Here is a 20,346-nt window from a genome sequence, read left to right on the forward strand (position 1 = left end):
CCTCACAACCACCCATCTTACAGATGACAATACTTGGACTCAGACGTTAACGGATAGATAGCTAGTACTCCTGCATAAGCTCCCAAGTAGATGGACTGCTTTTGTCAAGAGCTAGATTTTTCATTCCATTAAGGCAGAGCCTGTGCCCATGGTTTAGCACTAGCCCTGTCCCTAGACGGCACTCAATAATTATTTGCTGAATGAGTCTGTGAACATCTTGACTCCAAAACCTATTATGCTTTAACACTTCTCTGTATTAAGTCTCATTATGTCATTTCATCTCCTAACAAATCTCTAAGGCACAAACATCCCCATTTGACAGATAAGGAAATAGTGGCTGGAAAGAGTAAGTAGCCTAAGACTTTACAGCCTTTTGTGCAGCGAGACTGGAGGCGGGCTACCTTCAGATCCTTTGCCCCCGCCACAGCTGTCCTGGGGATGCTGGGGGAAATTTAATAATTATAGATCCCAGAGCTGGACCCATCTCCGCACGTAACCAGCTCACAGGTCAGGAGGTCACCCAGAAGCCCTGAGCTGCTCCCCGGGCGGGCGAGGGGGCAGGTGGGCTGGGTGCCCCTCAGGAGGGAAACAAGGAGAGGCAGCGGCCAGTCCTGGGCGCAGCGGGCAGGAGGTGACCCCGGACCTCACAGAGAGCTCGCCCAGGCCCAAGCAGCCCCCCGCGGACCCCAGCTCCGGACTAACTCTGTCCAGTTTCGGGGGGGTTAGAGGACCGAAGGGAGGCAACAGGCTTCCAGGAAAATCGCAGTCCAGCGATGAATCACTGGCACATGATCCTGATGGGGGGGATGAAGGGGGGAGCGTGGAATGGGCGCGGGATGTGGCCGCGGCTGGCCGAGGGCAGGCCTGGCGCGGCCCCTCTCCAGCCTGGACTTGGGGCGAGAAGGGAAGTCCCTCTCCCGCGCAGCCCCACCCTCCGCAGCCCCGGCCCGCCGGGGGCTCCCGGGGGCGGCGGCGGGACTCACGGCCTTGAGCTGCTCCAGCCGGTCCTTCATCCTGGTGCCCGGGCGCCCGAGGCAGGTGAGCGCGTCCGGGGTGCCGCGTCCCAGGAGAGCTGCCGGAAGTGGCGGCCGGGCCGGGCCGGGCCGGGAGCGGGAGGCGGAGGTGGGCGGCGGCGGCGGCCGGCAAGGAGGAGCGTCCGAGGCTACGGGAGGCTCGGCCGCGCCGCCCCCTCCGGCCCCGCCGGCGCCGCGCGCTCCAGATCCGGCTCCCGGCCAGCGCGGCTCCCAGCGCCGGTGCGCCCGCCGGCCCGCCCCTTACCTGGGCCGCGCCCGCGCTCCTCCCTCCTTAAAGGGGCCGTGCCCGGCCGCTGCCCAGCCATCCGTAGGCTCCCCCTGCTCCACCTGCTCCGGCTCCTCGTCTCCTCCCGGGGGAGCGGAGAAACCCAGGAAAGAGGACCGTGCGCGCGGGTACGTCCCGCCGCCGCAGGGCGGAGGAAGAGCGAGTAGGTCTGTTGGACCCAAATTCCATTCGATTCCATTCGCTACCTGTGCCACGTTTTGTCTTAGGATCCGGCCCTCAAGACTCATTCATTGCGGGGCGGGGACAGAGTATCGTAGACAAAGAACTCTGACCCAGTATGGTTTCTGCTATAATGGGTGGGAGAGGGACATTCTAATCACGTAAGTTGAACAGCTGATAGAAGGTAGTCCTAGCCCAGCCGAAACCTGTTTGGCTTCAGTGGATAGAGCGTCGGCCTGCGGACTAAAAGGTCCCAGGTTCGATTCCGGTCAAGGGCATGGACATTGGTTGCGGGCACATCCCCGGTAGGGGGTGTGCAGGAGGCAGCTGATAGATGATTCTCTCTCATTGATGTTTCTAGCTCTCTATCCCTCACCCACCCTTCCTCTCTGTGGAAAATCAATAAAGTATTGTATATTTTTAAAAGAAGGTAGTCCTAGAGGAATTAACTGGAAGTGAAGCGCAAAAGGGCAGGCTGGAAGGAAGAATTCAGATTTCATGATGTAGGCAGTGGAAACCCTTCAAGAGACACGTTAAAGCAGTTCAATGCTGAAGCCAGAACACCTGCCACTGACAAGTTGTATAACTGGTGAAATCACCATTTCTCTGGAGTGAAGGGGGTGGTGCTGTTTCCATATCTATAAATCAGGGATAATACCCACTGTAACGGAGGAGAAATAATTGATTGGTAAAGTATAGAGCAAGGTTGTAGGTAAAAAATTTTTTATTGGGAAGTTTAAGCCGTTCTCGCTTCCTACGGGGCGCAGAGATTCCCAGGTGAGTTACACCTTCTGAAAAGGGGGCGAGGTCTGAACACTACCCTCTTCTCCACTCCCCCTTCTCTCTTCCCTATTTGTCTCTTTCTTGGGAACAAATAACATACCCAACAAGAGTGGCTCTCAATAAATGGGACTGACAGTCTGAAGATTCATTTCTCAAGTCAAGAAAAGAATCTGCTCTATGCATTCAGGTTAAAGGGCTGTAATATTTTTCTTAATTCTAACAGACTTTTGCCCTCTTCTGCTATCTGAGCATGTGCTCCATGCTGATTTCATCGCCTCCCATAAAGACAGTTACAGTCCGTGAGTGGCCTTGCTATTTGAACCCTCTTTGGTTCTGAATGCTTCCTTCTACCCAGATGTTAGCTAGGTGGAGTTTCCCATCTGTGGCGCAAAAGGAGTCTGCGCCCCCTGGTGGCCATGCAGAGAAAAAGAGCATAATTCAGAGATACTATTATAGGTTGTCCCCCAAAAATGTATTCACCCTTTAACAGCTGATAGATTAATTTTGAAAATGAAATGTAAACACTGCCTTTATAATTATTCAAGGTGCGTGTATACATTTTTGGGACACCCTATATATCCCACCTCCTCTTAATCTTTGTTGGGAGAGCTAGATCCCCATACATCAGGAAAAGGTCTCCTGACTCTAAACACAGCGTTTTGCCACAAAACAGCTGTCATTTGCCATCACACAATCTATGTTCTCATCTTTCAAGTAAAAGAGATTATCAAAACTAATGATTCTCATTCTTCAAGGTAAAAAATATGTATTCTTTATTTTCATTTGTAGATCTGTTTTTGAAAGATGCTATATACTTACTATGTAACAAGAAATTTGATTTCCTCAAACTCAGATACAGAACACAGACTTGTGGTTGGGGAAAAGGAGCAAAATGGGTAAAAGTGATCAAGGGGTACAAACTTTTAGTTATTAGATAAGTTAGTTCTGGGGATGTAATGTATAGCATGGTAACTATAGTTATTAATACTATACTATATATTTGAAAAATGCTAAGAGAACAAGTTTTCATCATAAGAAAAGTATTTTAACTAGGTGAGGTGATGGGTGTTAACTAAATTTGTGGTAACCATTTTGCAATGTATGTACTAGTATATATCAAACCATTGTTACATGCTTTAAACTAATATGTCAATTATTGCTCCATAAAATTGAGGGGATGGGACTTGGTTTCCTATGAGAGGAAGTAAGTACTTTCCATGAAGTAAGAAAAAAAAAAAAGACCTTTTGGTTAGCTTGTGTGGTCATACAGAGATAACTATATGATTCCTTACTTCTTAAAACACTAAAAACTGTGTTAAAAGAGTCCTCTTAGCAGCAAGTGGAGTCCAGGAACTCAGGAAGGGAAACATCAGCAGAGTTCTTTTATTATCACACTAGGGGCCCAGTGCACGAATTTGTGCACCTTAAAAGTAACTATAGGCTGCAAGGCTGTGGTGGGCACAGGGACGGAGTCTCGGCCCATCCTCCATGCCCCTGCCTAGCTCCTCCCACTGTGGCCCTGGTCCCCTGTCTGCCAGCAGCCCCACTCCCACCACTACCGCTCCCATGCACTAATGGTGCCAGCCCCCACTACTTGCTGATGGGTGCAGAGCAATTGAGGCCAGCACCAGCACTGGATGTGATTGGGGCTGGCACCAGGCGCTGGCAGTGGGTGTGAGCAGCAGCTCCAGCACTGGCAGTGGGTGTGCTGGGTGGGACCACGGTATACAGGAGCAATGAATTTTCAGTAACCACCAAGACTCGCCACAATGACAGCAATTGGTGCCCAGCCTTGGTCTGGCGCCCCGCTCACCTGCTCCACCATCCCACCACGGCCAATGCCCATCATGTTCCATGCACACCCCCTGGTGGTCAGCACACATCATAGCAACTGGTTGTTTGGCTGTTCGGTCTATTTGCATATTAGGGTTTTTTATATAGAGAATCTATTGGAAGTTAGTTATTATATATTTCAAGCCTTCTTTAAGCCTCCTAGTAGGTAGGAACTCTACTTGCTTAGTTTTATCTTAACATTAATATTTGCTCTTTCCTTATGGGGAGAAGTCTGGATTCCACCTGCTAATTGTGTACAAAAACCTGAAGAAAGTAAAGTAACTGCAAGGCATGGAATCTGAGCTAGAGGAGCCTGGACTGGTATGGAAAATCCTGATATTGCGACCAAGTGAATTCTAGGGTCTCCACGTAGGTGAACAGTGACTTAAGGATCCAACTTCAGTGTTCTCGCTGATGTATTTTCATATTTATGCCCCACAGTGGTACTTGGTTTTCCACCCACCAGGTATTAATGTAGCTGTTTCCCCATAAAACAGGATTCATTCAAGTGTTTGTATTTTGGTTATAAATATATCAGCCAACACTTAATTTCACACTTACAAATAAACCAAAGACAGACTCCTGGGACTTGGGGTTTCACTTCCTTCTCTCTCCACCCTGTGAGCCTATTTCCCAGTGAAAAAAAGAACTGAGCCTCACCCCATCTAGACCATCAGAACTGCTGTGAAATAGGTGAGACAACTTTCTGGTTGGTGTACCTTAAGGTAGTATCTCCAGAGTATGGTGTTCAGTACTGACATATCTCAGAGTGGAAAATGGGAAGAGTTTAACCAAAGAACTTATATGCATATTAGAGGCCTAGTGCATGAAATTCATGCACAGAGTGTGTGTGTGTGTGTGTGGGGGGGGGGGGGGGGAGGAATCCCCTCAGCCCGGCCTGTATCCTTTCTCAGTCTGGGAGCCCTTGGGGGATATCCAACTGATGAGTTAAGTCTTTTGAACTTCTAAGCCATCAATCAGACATCCTTAGCGCTGCTGTGGAGGCAGGAGAGGCTCCTTTTACTGCTGCTGCACTTGGCAGCCATGAGTCCTGCTTCTGGCTGAGCAGTACTCCCGCTAGGGGAGTGCACTGACCACCAAAGTGCCTGCCCCCTGGTGGTCAGTGCATGTCACAGCAACTGGTCATTCTGCCATTCAGGCAATTTGCATATTAGCCTTTTATTATATAGGATATTCATAACTAGTGGACACAGATAATAGTGTGGTGAAGGCCTGTGATGAGGCAGCCCTGGGAGGAGAAGGGTAAAGGGGGGGAATTTGGAGGACATCTTGTGGGATCTCTTAACATGACCCACGTGGTTCAGGGCCCACTCAGGGTCCGGTTTCTGGAGGAGGCCACACACTAAAATAGAGAAACTGGAAAAGAGTTAATTTGGAAAAATGGGGGGCCAGGCAGGAGTCAACCTCTAGTGGGAAGACTACCACTAGGCTCTGGCCTATGGGATACACCCATTACCCTTAAGCAGCTTTGGGAAACACCCATAGCCCTTAGGCGGGTAATAAGTGGATTATCATATCAGTAAGGATTTCCATGATTACAAGATGGGGAAGTTGCCTCAGTTATCAATGTCTCAATTAGATGGGGAGTGGTTGGCTCTGACCTTTCAGAGCTTCAAGGTTGACCAGCCTCTTTCTATTAGTGAGACAATGATTGGTTTCTGGCAACCTCTATAATACTGTCAACAATTTAAAAAAATAAGGGGAGCTAGAGAATTAAAGAATTAAAAAGAAGAGTCTTTCTATCCTCCACATATATTATTCCCCACGGCAGGAAGGATAGAGAATAACCAGGATGGAGAATAAACTCTTTGACTTGTAGTTTTGCTCCTTACAGTTTGTATATTATCTATGGTGGCATAACAAGTTGTCCTAAAACTTCTGTGATTCAGGAATCCAGGTGCAGCTCAGTTGAGTGCCTCTGTGTCAGGATCTCTCAGGAGACTGCAGTGAAGGTGTTAGCTGGGGCTGCAGTCCTATTTCATGCTTGCCTGGAAAAGGGTCTGTTTCTAAGGCTACTCACGTAACTGCTGGCAGGACTCAGCCCTCACGGGCTGTTGGACAGAGGGCCTTGGTTCTTTGCTGGCTGGAGGCCACCCTCTTGGCTATGTGGGCCTCTCTATAAGGCAACCCGCAACATGGCAGCTGCCTCCCATCAGAGTGAGCAGGTGAGAGAGAAAGCGATAGGGAATGAGAAAAACAGAAGAGATGGATGGAAGCCAATGGGTTTTTACCTAATCTCAGATGTGACATCCCATGGATATTGCCATATTCTGTTCATTAGAAGTAAGTCACAAGGCTCAACCCACAATCAAGGGAATGAAGACCAGTAGCTATCTAGAGGGCTGCCTGGTACATAGTTCAAATCCCAATTAATGTCGAAGTTATGCTATTTCGCCTTTGCAGAGCTCTCTTTTCCCCCATATCTGAGATCCTCACCCACCAGGTCTGAGTTAAGTGGCCCTTGAGCTGCCTCTATGATACCCTGGGCTTCTCCATCAGAGCCTCCACCACACCAATTACAGGGGCACAGTCTGCCTCCCACCCCTTCTGCAAGCTCTGTGCAGGCAGCAGCCTTGTCTCTTCTCCTCATTGATGTGGAACCAGCCCTAAACTTAAGGCCAGAAATATGCCAGGCATTTAGTATATGTGTAGAAAATTTATTAACTGGATGTTCTTTGTAAGATGGCTCTGTTTTCTCTTTCTTCTGATTAATACTGAAATTTTACTCTGAAATCATACAAATATTCACCTACATTTTGTTCTTGCTTTGTGTGTTAAAACTGATTAAAACTCCTTTTTATTACAAAAAGTAGGAAGTCCAGACCCAGAATGGCTTTCAAATAAGTCCCATGTATTGCCACTCCCTGACAATGTGTGTCTCTCAAATTGATGTCTCTCTCCCCGTCCCTTCCACTCTCTCTAAAAAAAAAAAAAAAAAAATCAATGGGAAAAATATCCTGGAGTGAGGATTAACAACAACAAAAGAATCAAAAAAAATTGGGGTTTTATATGTTTTATAGCCATTTAAATTTTATGGGTTTTTCTAAAATGCTTAAAGAATTTAAAGTCTTTATATTTAGTGTGTCAATGATTATATTTCTCATTATGAAATTTGGTATTCAAATTTTGCCTTGTGATTTTCATAGTAATTAAATTCTGAAATTTTATTCTGAAATCATACAAATGTTCACCTACATTTTGTTCTTGCTTTTTGTGTAAATTTTTACATAAAACTTATCAATCTATTGAATTGAGATGTCATCTTTGTCATATATAAATGGAGTTTTATGCTGTTGTTTATTGCTTACTGTTCTGTAAATCAATCTGTATATTCCTATACCAACACCTCCTTATTTACAAGTATTTTTTATAATCACATCATAATATTAGAATCTATTTTTCCATAAACTTGATTAAAACAAATAGGCCTTCTTTCAAACAGACTGTGGTAGTTTTCAAATATGTCCATAAATTCTTTGTTACCTCTTCCTTTATAAGGATCTCCTTATACCCCTCCCTTTGAGCATGGACTGAACTAACTTATTTTTAACAAATATCAATAGAATGTGGAAGAAGTGATACATATGACTTCTGAACCCAGTCATCAGAGATACTGTGACCTCTCTCTGGGAGAAGATGCCATGTCCTGAAAACAATCAAGAAACCCTATAGAGCCCTAGACAGTTTGGCTCAGTGAATAGAGCATTGATCCTCAGACTGAAGTCTCAGGTTCCATTCCAGTTAAGGGCACATACCTTGGTTGCAGACTGCATCCTGGTCAGGGTGCATCCCAACCCAGTGAGTGCAGGAGGCAACCCATCCAAATGTCTCTCCCACATCAATGTTTCTTTCTGTCTGTCCCTCTCCCTTCCACTCTTTCTAAAAATCAATGGAAAAAATATCCTCAGGTGAGGATTAACAACATTAACAAAAATAGGCAACTGGCCAGATTCAACAAAGGGCTATAGTTTGCCAACCCTTGGTTCGTAGGGCACCAATTCTCTGAGACTTGAGGTTACCTAGCCCAAGTTTTGTAGCACTCTATGCATACTTGCAAACCAATTAATTACCATCTTATCCTCGACCTGTTCCACTTCTTTAAGGTTCAGGCCTAGCGCATGTAAACATTTGTTTTTGTTAAATTGTGACAGGATTAACAGATTGGGTGTTTGGAATCAGACAAATCTCAGTTGCCAGCTTTGCCACTTGCCACTAGGTGGTTTGGGACAAATTACTTAACATCTCTAATTCTCAGATTCCTTATCTATAAAGTACCTATGGCATACTGTTGGCACAAGGAAAGATTCAGTGAGATGATCCATCTGAAACACCTAACAGAGTGCCAGGCAAACTTCAATCATTAGTGGTAGTATTGGCATCATCCAGCCATTGAACCACTACTCTGTAAGTATCATTAAACCCATTTTACAAATAAATTAAGGCTCAAACTTGTTTACCTGGTGTTCCCAAAATGGACAGAAAGCACTGATCCACACCCAGAACTTTTATTTCCAACGGGCTCTGATGAATCCAACCACACTAACAGGAAAGGAATTTACTGTGTATTACTCACTCTCCAAGGCGAGACTGCATTTTAAGACACCCAGGGAAAGGAGTTGTGAAATGCACAAGAACTTAATTCTTCGCGATGCAAGTTTGTTTAGTCCTTGGGGAGGAAAGAGATAATTTCGTGAGATCTAAGGCTGAAAGGGCGTGGGAGATGCCTAACGGCTGCTACAAATAACCCAGATTTCTGGAATCAGTGTGCTGAGGCTCGTTATCTGGACACTCTTTTCGAGCTTTGAGCCTCTAAGGAGGGGGTGTCGCCCCGCCGCGCACTCAGCCTGGTGCTTCCCCGCCTCTATGACCTTGCTGCCCGCGGCCGCGCTGCCCTTCTTGGCTCTCCCGCTCCACGTGCCCGGAGCGCCTGGAGCCTAAAAATACCGCCCTGGTGGAACCTCCCGGAGCATGCCTTCGGCTTTTTAAAAACCGGGCGCCAACGCCACTTTGGGACACATTAATCCCTGCCCAGACCTGCTGTGAACTCCGCGGGTGATGTGCCCCAGAAAGTGGCGACGCATTCAGCCCCTTTGGATGACATGAACTTTTCCATTTTTCCCCGCCTCCACTTGGCGGGTAGCATATATGTTGAGGACCGCCGAGCATCCCAAAGACTGTGCTGGGCGTTAGAAAAAAAAGCAAAAAAAAAAAAAAAAAAAAAAAAAAAGCCCAGGAATCTCCCTTTCTTGCAGTTTAGACTAATCCAGGAACTCTTCAAAGCCATATCCTGTGACAATCACAAGGGTTTCCTCCGCCCCAAGCAGTGACGGAAAACTCGTGACTCTGACCTGGGCGCGGGGCGGGCGCAGAGAAAACCGGGGCGGAGCTGCCAGTCGGAAGGCGAGGAAGCACCCCCTCGGCCGGCTGCGCGTGCGCAATATCACACCACGGGCCCTCCTTCCCGCCGCCGAGTGTAGGAAGCCGGACGCCAAATCTGTCACCGCGCAGACGCCGCCGCCGGGTGCAGCGCGGAGTGGCCGCCCTCCCTCAGGCGCGCCTGCGCACGTCCCCACGCACGCTCCGGCGTACGGCGGCGGCCGGGGGTCGCGAGCCGGTGGAGGACCCGCGCGCGCGGAGGAGCCCGGAGAGTCAACTCTTTTTCCCTCCCTTTCCCCATTCCCCCCTCCCCGCTCCCTCCCCCTCCCCAAGAATGTTCCGCTACGAGGTGAGCTGCGGCGACCGGAAGTGACCCCTCCCTCCCTCGCGTTCCCCTTTTCCTCTCTGATCCCCTGAGCTTCTGTCCCGCGCTCCGGAGGACGGGTGGGGGCGTTGGGCGGTGGGACCCCCGGGAACTCAGAGGAGCGCCTCGCACATGGGGTCGTGGGTTTCACCCTAGAGCTGTGTGAGCTGGCTTCGGGGGACGGGACTGTCCTATTTACTTGTCTCTGGGTAGAGTTGGCCTCTGTTTTGAGGTGGGGAGGGCCCGTTAAGTGCCTTACTTAACCGGACCACCTGCCAAGCCCCAACCCGGGAGGAGCCGCGCAAGGGAAGGCGTTGCATCCACCCGGTGGCTCTTCTGGAGGAAGAGTCACCTAGGAAATCCCAGAGACACGTTTCCCGCCCTGGATCAGGAACCACCTTCCGTCCAGTTACACACACCTATACTCCCAGGAAACCTCCGGGTCAATGGGGCCTGGGCTTGCCCTTTGACTGGGACCGTAGCCTGTTTTACTGAAGAGGCCTGGGAGTTGGGAGGGGGCGTGTCCAGCACAAGTTCCTTTTGGGCGAGTGGAGGGAGACGTGGGCTTGGTGACGGTCCCGGTGATGTAGCAATAGTACGAGAGTCCAGAGCTTGTCACTAATTCGCTGTATGACCTTGAGCGACTTCTAATCTCTGACCCTAAAGTCTCCAGGTTTGTAGAATAAAGGGGCTTGTCTGCATAATCCCTAAAAGTCTTTCCAATTTAAAAAAACAGTGATTTGGTTAAAGTAGATCTTTGTGATTTGGGAGGAGTGCCCCTGGATGTTGCCTTAAAGGTGGAAGCAATTGCATGCCAGCTTTGTGTACGTTTGTGAGGGCTTAAGATGAGTGAGATGGCCCTTTGGCTTTACCGTACCCATTGGGAACAGTCTAAACTTGGAGGTAGCCAGGAAGGGTGTAACACAATCCTGCCTTCCGATTATGAGTCTTTGAAAATTGTGGACACACTTGATAATTGATAGGAAATTTGTTTAAAACCAAACTAACTATGAAAATAAGGAGGGAGGTGATAAGTGGTAGGCAGTTGCCAAAAGAAAAGAAAACTTAGAAAATCAGTTAAAAACAAAAGTGTAAGGAGGAAATGTTTACAATGCAACCTACCTAAGTTGTTATGGTGATACCTAGCATTGTTCAGCAACCCGAAGTGTTTGACTAAATCTCTTCCTCATTTAATCCTCATAACTTTGAGGTAGGTGGTATTGCTCCTCTATTATCTCTTAGGAGACTGAGACTTGAGCCTAACAAAGCCTGTGGCACAATAGGTGCTCAAGAGGTACTTAATGAATTAATTTTAAAAAATGATTTGCCCAAGTTAACATCACTTTTAAGAGTGGAGTCAGAACTTGAACTTGCATATCACAGCTTTTTGAGAATTTCCTTAATTGTGGTTGAAAATTTTAGCTTTCTGTTTTATCACCAGAGTTTGGGCCAATAGGAAATAGAAAAGGGGAAAGATAAAAAATGAAGAGAAAGCTTTAAAAGAGAATAATAAAATAGTTGAAAAGATTACATGAATATGGGGAAGGTGAAAATTTTGTTGAACAGTAAACTATAACTCAAAATAAAGGGTTCATTTCATTTGTCATTATTATTCTAACTAGTCATGTAAAGGAAGTTGACAGACCATGAGGAAATGCTTTTATTAGATTTCTGATAGAGAAATGGAATGTTTGCAGGGAAAAGTTAAATAAGGAATGGGAAAGAGAAACTGAAAGAAAAGAAGATACCGAAATTTTCCAATGTTGGGGAAATTGAGGGGCAGAAAAAATGGCATCTTTACAAAAAGTCATAATGAAGATATTACACTGATTGGGAAAGTAAGATGAACATTTTTAGAACACTTTACAATGCAGTTGTGAACTTCATGAATAGCTAAATCTCTTTTCTCTTTTTAGTCTTTGGAGGATTGTCCTCTGGATGAAGATGAGGATGCATTTCAAGGCCTGGGAGAGGAAGATGAAGAAATTGATCAATTCAATGATGATACATTTGGGTCAGGTGCAGTTGGTAAGTGATATCTTTCTCTTATATCATCTTGGTCTTCTGACAGTTTCAAATGTTCTCTTTTATAAGTGCTTTGTCTTAGTAGGAGTAACCTCAGTCACTAATTTAGCAAAATATCCCATTCTTGGTCTTAGAATAGTCTAGGCATGACTAGAAGCATCTAACCTTTTCCTCTGGACCTCTTTTTGCCTTACTTATAAAACCAGGTGTTCTGTAAGCTCTGTTCCTTCCAACTATATGATCTTTTGCTCTGACACTATAAGGAATTCAAGTGGTTAGAGAAATAGATATTTTTCCAAAAGTTTAAAATAATCTTAGGAAAGGGAAATTTATTTGTGGAGCATGTAACTTAAGGAAAATTAGTTGAATTAGGATAAAACTCAGATTTGGATATGTATGGTTTTAAAATTCAGTTGATATTACGTGACCCTGCTATTGTCTTAATAGTATCTTCAATAAAATAAAAATCCGCTGAAGCTGATTTGGCTCAGTGGTAGAGCGTCGATCTGCGGACTGAAAGGTCCCAGGTTCGATTCCGGTCAAGGGCATGTACATTGGTTTGGGGCACATCCCTGGTAGGGAGTGTGCAAGAGGCAGCTGGTCGATGTTTCTCTCTCATCGACGTTTCTAGCTCTCTATCTCTCTCCTTTCCTCTCTGTAAAAAATCAATAAAATATATTTTAAGCCGAAACCGGTTAGGCTCAGTGGTGGAGCGTCGGTCTGCTGACTGAAAGGTCCCAGGTTCGATTCCGGTCAAGGGCATGTACCTTGGTTGCGGGCACATCCCCGGTAGGGACTGTGCAAGAGGCAGCTGGTCGATGTTTCTCTCTCATCGACGTTTCTAGCTCTCTATCTTTCTCCCTTCCTCTCTGTAAAAAAATCAATAAAATATATTAAATATATATATTAATATATTAAATATATATATATAATTTTTTTAATAAAATAAAAATCCCTTTATTCAGAGAATATAAGTTAGAAATAAGATGAAATTTTCCCATTCTTGGATATAGATAAATATTCTAGGAGTGTGAAAAGGTTATAAAAAGTTAAAAAGCCAACCTATTCTTAGAGGCCACAGAGCTGTGGTAACTGAGATGGGGAATTTAGAGAGCAAGCTTATATGGTAAAGTTTGAGAATTAGAGATCCTAGGACAAGTTACATTAATAAGTTAAAATTAAACTGAACGTTTAAAAAATGAAGAGGTAAGGCTCAGTGGAAATATTTTTGCCCTGACTATTGATATTGAAAATGGCAACAACTGTTTTTGCTGGGATATGTAAATACTTTGATTTCTTCGATATCAAGCCCTCTGTCTATGCAACAAATATTCAAAGTTAAGTAATAAGAAGAGGAAATTTAACTGTAACGGGTAATCCCAAGATGTTGAATATAAAAAACAAAAAAAGAGATCTTAAAAGTGTTATAAACAGCTTAAATTTTTTAAAGCTTAGATTGAGTAGAATGAATTGGCAAAAATGAAAGAGAAAACTATTATCAACCAGGGTTTACAAAAATCAGTAGAGAGCTCAAACTGCCACTACTAGGAACAGCAAAAGAAGTGTTTAAGGTAGAAGGATAGACTCATTATAGAAGGGAACCAAAGACCTTTTGGATTATAGCCATAGTTTAAGACATGAGATCACCCACGAGGATGACATAATCTTAGATGCTGTTCTCTCTCCATGGAGATCACAGGCAAAAGCAATAGAATAGAATTACAAAAGCAGGGAACAATTTGAATTGCAAATTGTATTTGGAAGTTAATTTACTAATAACATATAGAATATAATGGAAGCTACAAACATTGTATGCTTGTTTCTATAACTTCATATCTTAATTGCACTGAATCTTACCATTTTTAAGCAAATTTCTCAGTATTAAAATGAAGTTGATGGAATTGATTTATAGATATTATATTAAGATGAGGCAGCATAATAATATGTACTCAGTTTTGAACCTGAATAGATGAGGAATAGTCTTGACTTCTTATTGACTTCCAGAGTGCTGTGGGCAGTTTCCTGAGTTTGTGAGTTCCTCACAAGATGGGGGGAGATATTGCCTTAAAAGGATGCTAGAGTTTCAGAACTGTATTTTATATGATAGAAAGAAAGTCCTGGGGTTCCACCAAAAAAGAATAGGTAGTAAAAAAAAAAAAGGCAGGGAAATGAAATAGCATTTGATTAGCCCACTTCATACCCTCAGGCATAAGGGGTGATTAATAAGGATTTCTTGATTATTAACAAGGATTATAATAGAGAAAAAAAATTTCAAAGCACAAGCCCTTTCTATTGAGTATAATATACTTGAATTGTAAAATTAAATTCTTAATTTCTCATAACATCTTGATCTAAATACTATAAAGGTTTCTAAAAGGGAAATTGCTTTCTAAGTCCACCTGTGACTTGCTTACTACATCTCTACAAGAAGATACACAGCTGGTGTAGAGAATTTAAACCAGGAGATAAAATGTCAGACCTTTGACATATGTTTTGGTGTGATGGTTTCTAATTCAAGGAGTGTCTTGAATGAAACCTGTTAGTACAGTAGTTAATTTTAAGTTGCTGGCTACAAATGCTCTCATGTCACCTTTCCTTAAGAAACTAGTCACTGTCTTCCTTATGGAAAAATGTTTGCATTATCTTAGAGCAGTAGTCGGCAAACTCATTACTAGTCAACAGAGCCAATTATCAACACTACAGCGATTGAAATTTCTTTTGAGAGCCGAAAACCAACTTCTACGCATGGGCCATGAAGTTTCAATCGCACTGAACATGCCCGCTGGCATGTGGTATTTTGTGGAAGAGCCACACTCAAGGGGCCAAAGAGCCTCAGTTTGCCGACCACTGTCTTAGAGCAATAAATGCACCACGGTAATCTCAACTCAATCTCTAAAAATAAATGCTTAACACTTAAAAGATGCTTAATATGTACTAGGTACCATTATAAGTGTTTTACATATAATCCTCACTGTGTGAGGCAGGTGCTATTATTATGCTCATTTTAACAAATGAGAGAGGAAAGTGACAGAGAGGTTAAGTAACTATAAATGGAGTTAGTTTAAACTAGCAGTTAAGGCAGTCTTTGGGAATCTCCTGTCCCCCATCCTTCATACTTTTATTGATAATTACTATAATCTTTAGGGATTGAGAGTGCCTTAAAGTTAAATCACCTTCACTTCCTTATCATTTTGTTTTTATTTTAAAATATCCCTGAGACAGACTTCAGGGGAATTATTACAAGTATAAGTTTATGGGAGCACTGACGAATTTACTAATGCACTTGAGGGTATAGGTTAATGAGTTAAAGAAAAACAGCTCTCTTTCCTTTTATTTCTCTGTTTTTCTTTTTTGCCTACTGTTTATCATTTTTACCAATGTGGATTGAGTTCCAGTATTGGTATATCTAAGTAACAATGTTTAGGTCATTTGAAAAGGTATAGGGTGAAATATCTACCCTCCTATAATAAGGACATTCCATCTCTGACATTGCTTCAGATGATTTTTCACAAAAACAAGTAACACTTGAAATGATGATGGTATTTATGGCATAGATTCCTTTGCTTGCATGTTTAACCCTTTGCACTCCGAACCATTCTGGACATTGGCTACCAGCTACTCGATGCTACTTTGCGGCGGAAACGTGCGTTGAATTAACTCAATTCCCCGTAATCACTAATAAACTGCAATGTCCCCTGAGAGGGGACATCCGAGTGATATGCTAGAATTCCGATGTCCCCTGAGAGGGGACAGCGGAGTGCAAAGGGTTAAAAAAGCAGTGATTCACAACAGTTATTTTCACAGAATATGGCTATTTAATCAGTGTGTTTTAAAATGTAATTATTAAGGCCCTAGCTAGTGTGGATCAGTGGATAGAGCATTGGCCCTCGGACTGAAAAGTCCTGGGTTCGATTCCAGTCAAGAACACACACCTCCATCGCAGGCTCAATCCCTAGCCCTGGTCAGGGCGCATGTAAAAGGCAACCAATTGATGTTTCCCTCTCTCTGTCTCTCTCCCCCACTTCCACTCTCTCTAAATATCAATGGAAAAATATCCTTGGGTAAGGATTTACCAAAAGAAAAAAATGTAGTAATTAAGGACAAATAGACTGCTCATTTTTGGTAGGGTCTGGTAAAGTTAGTAAAGATAGGTATGGAAACGGTAAATGAAAACAACAAAAATTAGAACTTGACTGCATTAGAACCAATCTACCGTGTTTCCCCGAAAATAAGACATCCTCCGAAAATGAGACCTAGTGCATAGAAAGATAAGACATCCCCTGAAAATAAGACCTAGCGCAACTTTGGGAGAAAAAATTAATATAAGACACTGTCTTATTTTTGGGGAAATAGGTATTAACAAATTAACTCCTTAAATTTAGAAAATAAATGTAAAAACATTCCTTATTTGGGATTATAGACTCTCCCCCCACCCCTTTTTTTTTTTTTTTTTGCATTGCTGGGTTAGTAAAATTACAAAGAAAATTTGTCTTTTAAAAACTTTCTCAGTTTACGTTCCTTGGTAAAGATGACACAGAGATTAATGTCACATGCTGGCTGGACTAAAGTAGATTTTAAAGTACATTTAAATCTACAGCAGTGCCCAAGACTAGACAGTAGTTCTAATCATGCCAGATTATAAATTTAGAAGTCCACTTCCTTCACGTTTTGAACCACTAATGTTATGTGATACTTTTTTATATAGTAAAAATAGCAAATTTTAAGTATTTATAATCTGACCCTGAAAGGTACTTACCCTACATAAATATTTGCTTAAGATATTAAGATATGTATAATATTTAGTACATTATTAATCATTATATTTAGAATTTGCAAATCTAAATTTCCATCAGTAGGGTAAGTTGAATTAGGTTTAGTTTATCAATAGAATTGAATCTTATATTAATACTAAAGGCCTAGTGCAAGAATTCATGCACCAATGGGGTCCCTCGGCCTGCAGAATCGGGCCAAAACTGGCTCTTTGACATCTCCAAAGGGGTGCCGGGTTGTGAGAGGGTGCAAGCTAGGTCAAGGGACCCCACCAGTGCATGATCGGGGCTGGGGAGGGACACAGGAGGTTGGCCAGCCAGGGCAGGACCATTGGAGGGCCCCAGAGCATATCCAGCCCATCTCACTCAGTCCGGATCAGCCAGACCCCAGCAGCAAGCTAATACTGGTCGGAGCGTCTACCCCCTGGTGGTCAGTGCATGTAGTGAGCAGTTGAGCAGCTTTAGCATATCATTAGCATATTACACTTTGATTGGTTGAACAGACAGCTGGATAGCACATATTAGGCTTTTATTATATAGGACTAGAGGCTTGGTGTATGAATTTATGCACATTGAAAGGAAATTAATTAGAAGAAATATTTTAATATCGCTATTCACCTTTCTCTATAATAGAAGTGTCAGCCAAATTCAAGATCAACAGTGATCAACAATGACAGATTGGCGCCAGCAAGAGCTTTATATATAGATAAATTTACTTAATTAGACCTCTTTCTGATTTAGCTAAACTTTTCCCAGCCCAGTGAAGCACCCTAACTTCTCTTTCAGGTTATTGTCAGTAACAAAATAGTAAATATCAACACAAAGCAGATTATTATTGTAGTTCACACAGGGAGAACAGAGTGTAAAATATTTAACTGCAACAGTGTTTGACTATATTCTGTGCAGTGAGAAAACCTGAAGTCATTTTTAGGGTCACCATTTCTTACTTCTTTTCAGTTGGGTCAAGTTTCTTTTTCTTTTTTTTTTCTTTTTTAATATATTTTATTGATTTTTTACAGAGAGGAAGAGAGAGGGATAGAGAGTTAGAAACATTGATGAGAGAGAATCATTGATCAGCTGCCTCTTGCACACCCGCTACTGGGGATGTGCCCGCAACCAAGGTACATGCCCTTGACCGAATCGAACCCGGGACCTTTCAGTCTGCAGGCCAACGCTCTATCTATAGAGCCAAACCGGTTTCGGCAGTTGGGTCAAGTTTCTAAGCTTTATAAATATTCACTTTCTGGCTAATGGAAAGAAAATAGGATTCCACTGAATCTCCTACCTACTCCAGGACTCCTGTGAGGATCAAATGAGATGAGGCAGGGGAAAATGCTTCCCAGACATTTGGTTAAAGTGTAAAATGTTTCCACTTGTCTATAAAGCAAGACAGGTTCCTGGGCTGAAGAAACTCTAAGAAGGCTAGTTACTAGGGATAGGAAGCCAGGCGTTGCTACATGATGTCATTTCCGGTGCCCACAGACACCATTTCTGGGCTGGACTGGGCTGTGGGCCACATTTTGCACCATGGGGCCTCAGCAGTGGCAGTTGCAATTTGGTGCGGTGTCACTTCAGGTTGGTGATGGGGCCTTGTCCCACTTGGGGGAAGCTGAGTGTTGCTTTGTAGGCGTCAGATTTGTGGTGCCGTTTCTCTGTAAATGGCCAGTGTGTATCGCAGCAGCTCCTGCATTGAGCATCTGCCCCCTGATGGTCAGGACGCATCATAGCGACCATCAAATGGTCGGATACTTAGCGTATTAGCCTTTTATATAGATAGATAGGTTAAAAAGAATGAGATAACACCAGTAGTTATGTGTGTGTATACATGAAAAGATGCCCAAGCTGTATTCTTAAACAAGTTGCACATGAATCCCTCAGAAAATTGTCAATTCCCACAGGCTGTGGCTCAGTGGTGGAGCATCAACCTATGAACAAGAAGGTCACAGTTTGTGCTCCAGGTCAGAGCACATGCCTGGGTTGCAAACTTGATCCCCAATGTGGAGCATGTAGGAGGCAGCCAATTAAGGATTCTCATCATTAATGTTTCTTTCTCTCCCTCCCTCTCTCTTCCTCTCTGAAATAAATAAAAATATATGTATTTTTAAAAATTGTCAGTAATCTAAATCTTTTTTAAAAGTGTTACCATCTATTATACCCTACTTATCAGGCAACTTTTTTTTTTTCTTGTCATGATGCCTTCAGTTTTTTTCTTCTCCTGATATAGTATATGGGAATATTATAGGATGGGGGGGCGGGATTGTCATTAAGAACACTTTCTGAGAATTCTTTGTTTTTATGTTAGTTATAAAGGGAATTACTTGTTATTCATCTGTTGAATTTTATTGGACATACAAAATAAAATTAAAATCAAAATAAAATATGTAACATATACAAAAGAATACATAGATGTTTTTGAATTAGAAAGTAGTGCATGTTTAGATGAGGTGAAGGTAGAATTAACATGAAAAGGTTATTTAGGGAAAGCTTCAATGAAGCTTTAAATTTGAATCTCAGAGGAGCAAAATAGTGGGTTAGAGCTTTTATGATGGAAGCAGAATGGAACAATGAGATTGAGGAGCATTGGAATTAGAGAAGTGATGGAAGTAAGGACTGATTCTAGGGAAGCTCATAAAGGGTTCTGAAGATACTTATCTATGTTATAGCAGAACTCAAAACTAATCCTGTGTCAGCATGAGAAAAGGAGACGACAACCTGGTGCCAGAGCTGCAGACTGTGTAGTAATGTGCAGGAATAGCAAAGACATCTATACTTATAAAAGGGTAATATGCAAATTGGTCAGGGCAGTGAGGAGCAATCAGTTTAGTGGGGGAAGGGGACAGTTAAGGGTGACCAGACTGGCAGGGAGGGGCACTTGGGGCAATCAGGCAGGCAGGCTGGCAAGTGGGTAGGAGCCAGCTATTCTGATTGTGAGAGGGATGTCTGACTGCTGGTTTAGGCCCTATTCCTGGGATCAGGCCTAAACCGGCAGTCGGACATCCCCAGAGAGGTCCTGGATTAGAGAGGGAGTCTGGACTGAGGGGAACTGTGCCCCCTCCCACACCACAACCCCCTCCCCCCACCCCCGTGCATGAATTTTGTGCACCGGGCCTCTAGTAGTTAAAATAAAAGAGGAAGGTCCAAGACACCCATCACCTTTTCCTTGGGGAACTGAATAGCCACCTGGTAATCCAGTGTTGCTGTCCCCTCCCCCCAGTCTTCTTTCAATATAGCAGCCAGAATGGTTCTCTCAAAAAGTCATGCCACATCAAAACCTCCAGTGGTCCCTCATTTCAATTAGAGTGGCTTAAGAGATCCTAAAGGAACTCTTTGACCTCATTTTCTTGTATTTCCCCCCTTGATTATTCTAGTCCAAACATGGTCCTTTCTCAAAACCATCAGTTTCTCATGTTAAGGCCTTAGTACCTACTCCCTCTGCCTGAAACACTTCTCCCAGATATCCACCTATCTTATTCTTTTTATTATTATTATTAATATATTTTATTGATTTTACAAGAGAGCTAGAAATGTCGATGAGAGAGCTGCCACATCGACCAGCTGCCTCCCGCACACCCTCCTCCCCTCCCCCCCCGGGGATGTGCCCGCCACCAAGGTACATGCCCTTGACCGGAATCGAACCCGGGACCCTTGAGTCCGCAGACCGACGCTCTATCCACTGAGCCAAACCGGTCCTGGCCA

General features: G+C 43.7%; 2 protein-coding genes across 7 annotated transcripts in view; one reads left to right on the forward strand and one right to left on the reverse strand.

Annotated features, from left to right (window-relative positions):
• STX3 (syntaxin 3) overlaps nucleotides 1-1,365 on the reverse strand; it is a 41,204-nt gene extending 39,839 nt beyond the window's left edge. For 3 of the 5 annotated variants that reach the window (XM_084894963.1, XM_084894961.1, XM_084894962.1), the window contains exon 1: nucleotides 984-1,364. In XM_084894963.1, coding sequence (XP_084751089.1) covers nucleotides 984-1,013 — 30 coding nt within the window. In that variant the 5' untranslated portion in view covers nucleotides 1,014-1,364. Of the gene's footprint in view, nucleotides 1-983 lie in introns of all 5 variants that reach the window. The other 2 variants (XM_084894964.1, XM_084894960.1) reach the window with 2 other exon arrangements.
• An 8,198-nt stretch (nucleotides 1,366-9,563) lies between these two features.
• PATL1 (PAT1 homolog 1, processing body mRNA decay factor) overlaps nucleotides 9,564-20,346 on the forward strand; it is a 34,495-nt gene continuing 23,712 nt past the window's right edge. Inside the window, exons 1-2 of one of the 2 annotated variants that reach the window (XM_084894834.1) lie at nucleotides 9,564-9,841; nucleotides 11,773-11,884. In XM_084894834.1, the coding sequence (XP_084750960.1) occupies nucleotides 9,827-9,841; nucleotides 11,773-11,884 (127 nt within the window). In that variant the 5' untranslated portion in view covers nucleotides 9,564-9,826. Of the gene's footprint in view, nucleotides 9,842-11,601; nucleotides 11,695-11,772; nucleotides 11,885-20,346 lie in introns of those variants that run through there. The other variant, XM_084894833.1, reaches the window with a different exon arrangement.

The sequence above is a fragment of the Pipistrellus hanaki genome, assembly GCF_964339955.1.
Source record: "Pipistrellus hanaki genome assembly, chromosome: 9".
Taxonomy (NCBI): Eukaryota; Metazoa; Chordata; class Mammalia; order Chiroptera; family Vespertilionidae; genus Pipistrellus; species Pipistrellus hanaki.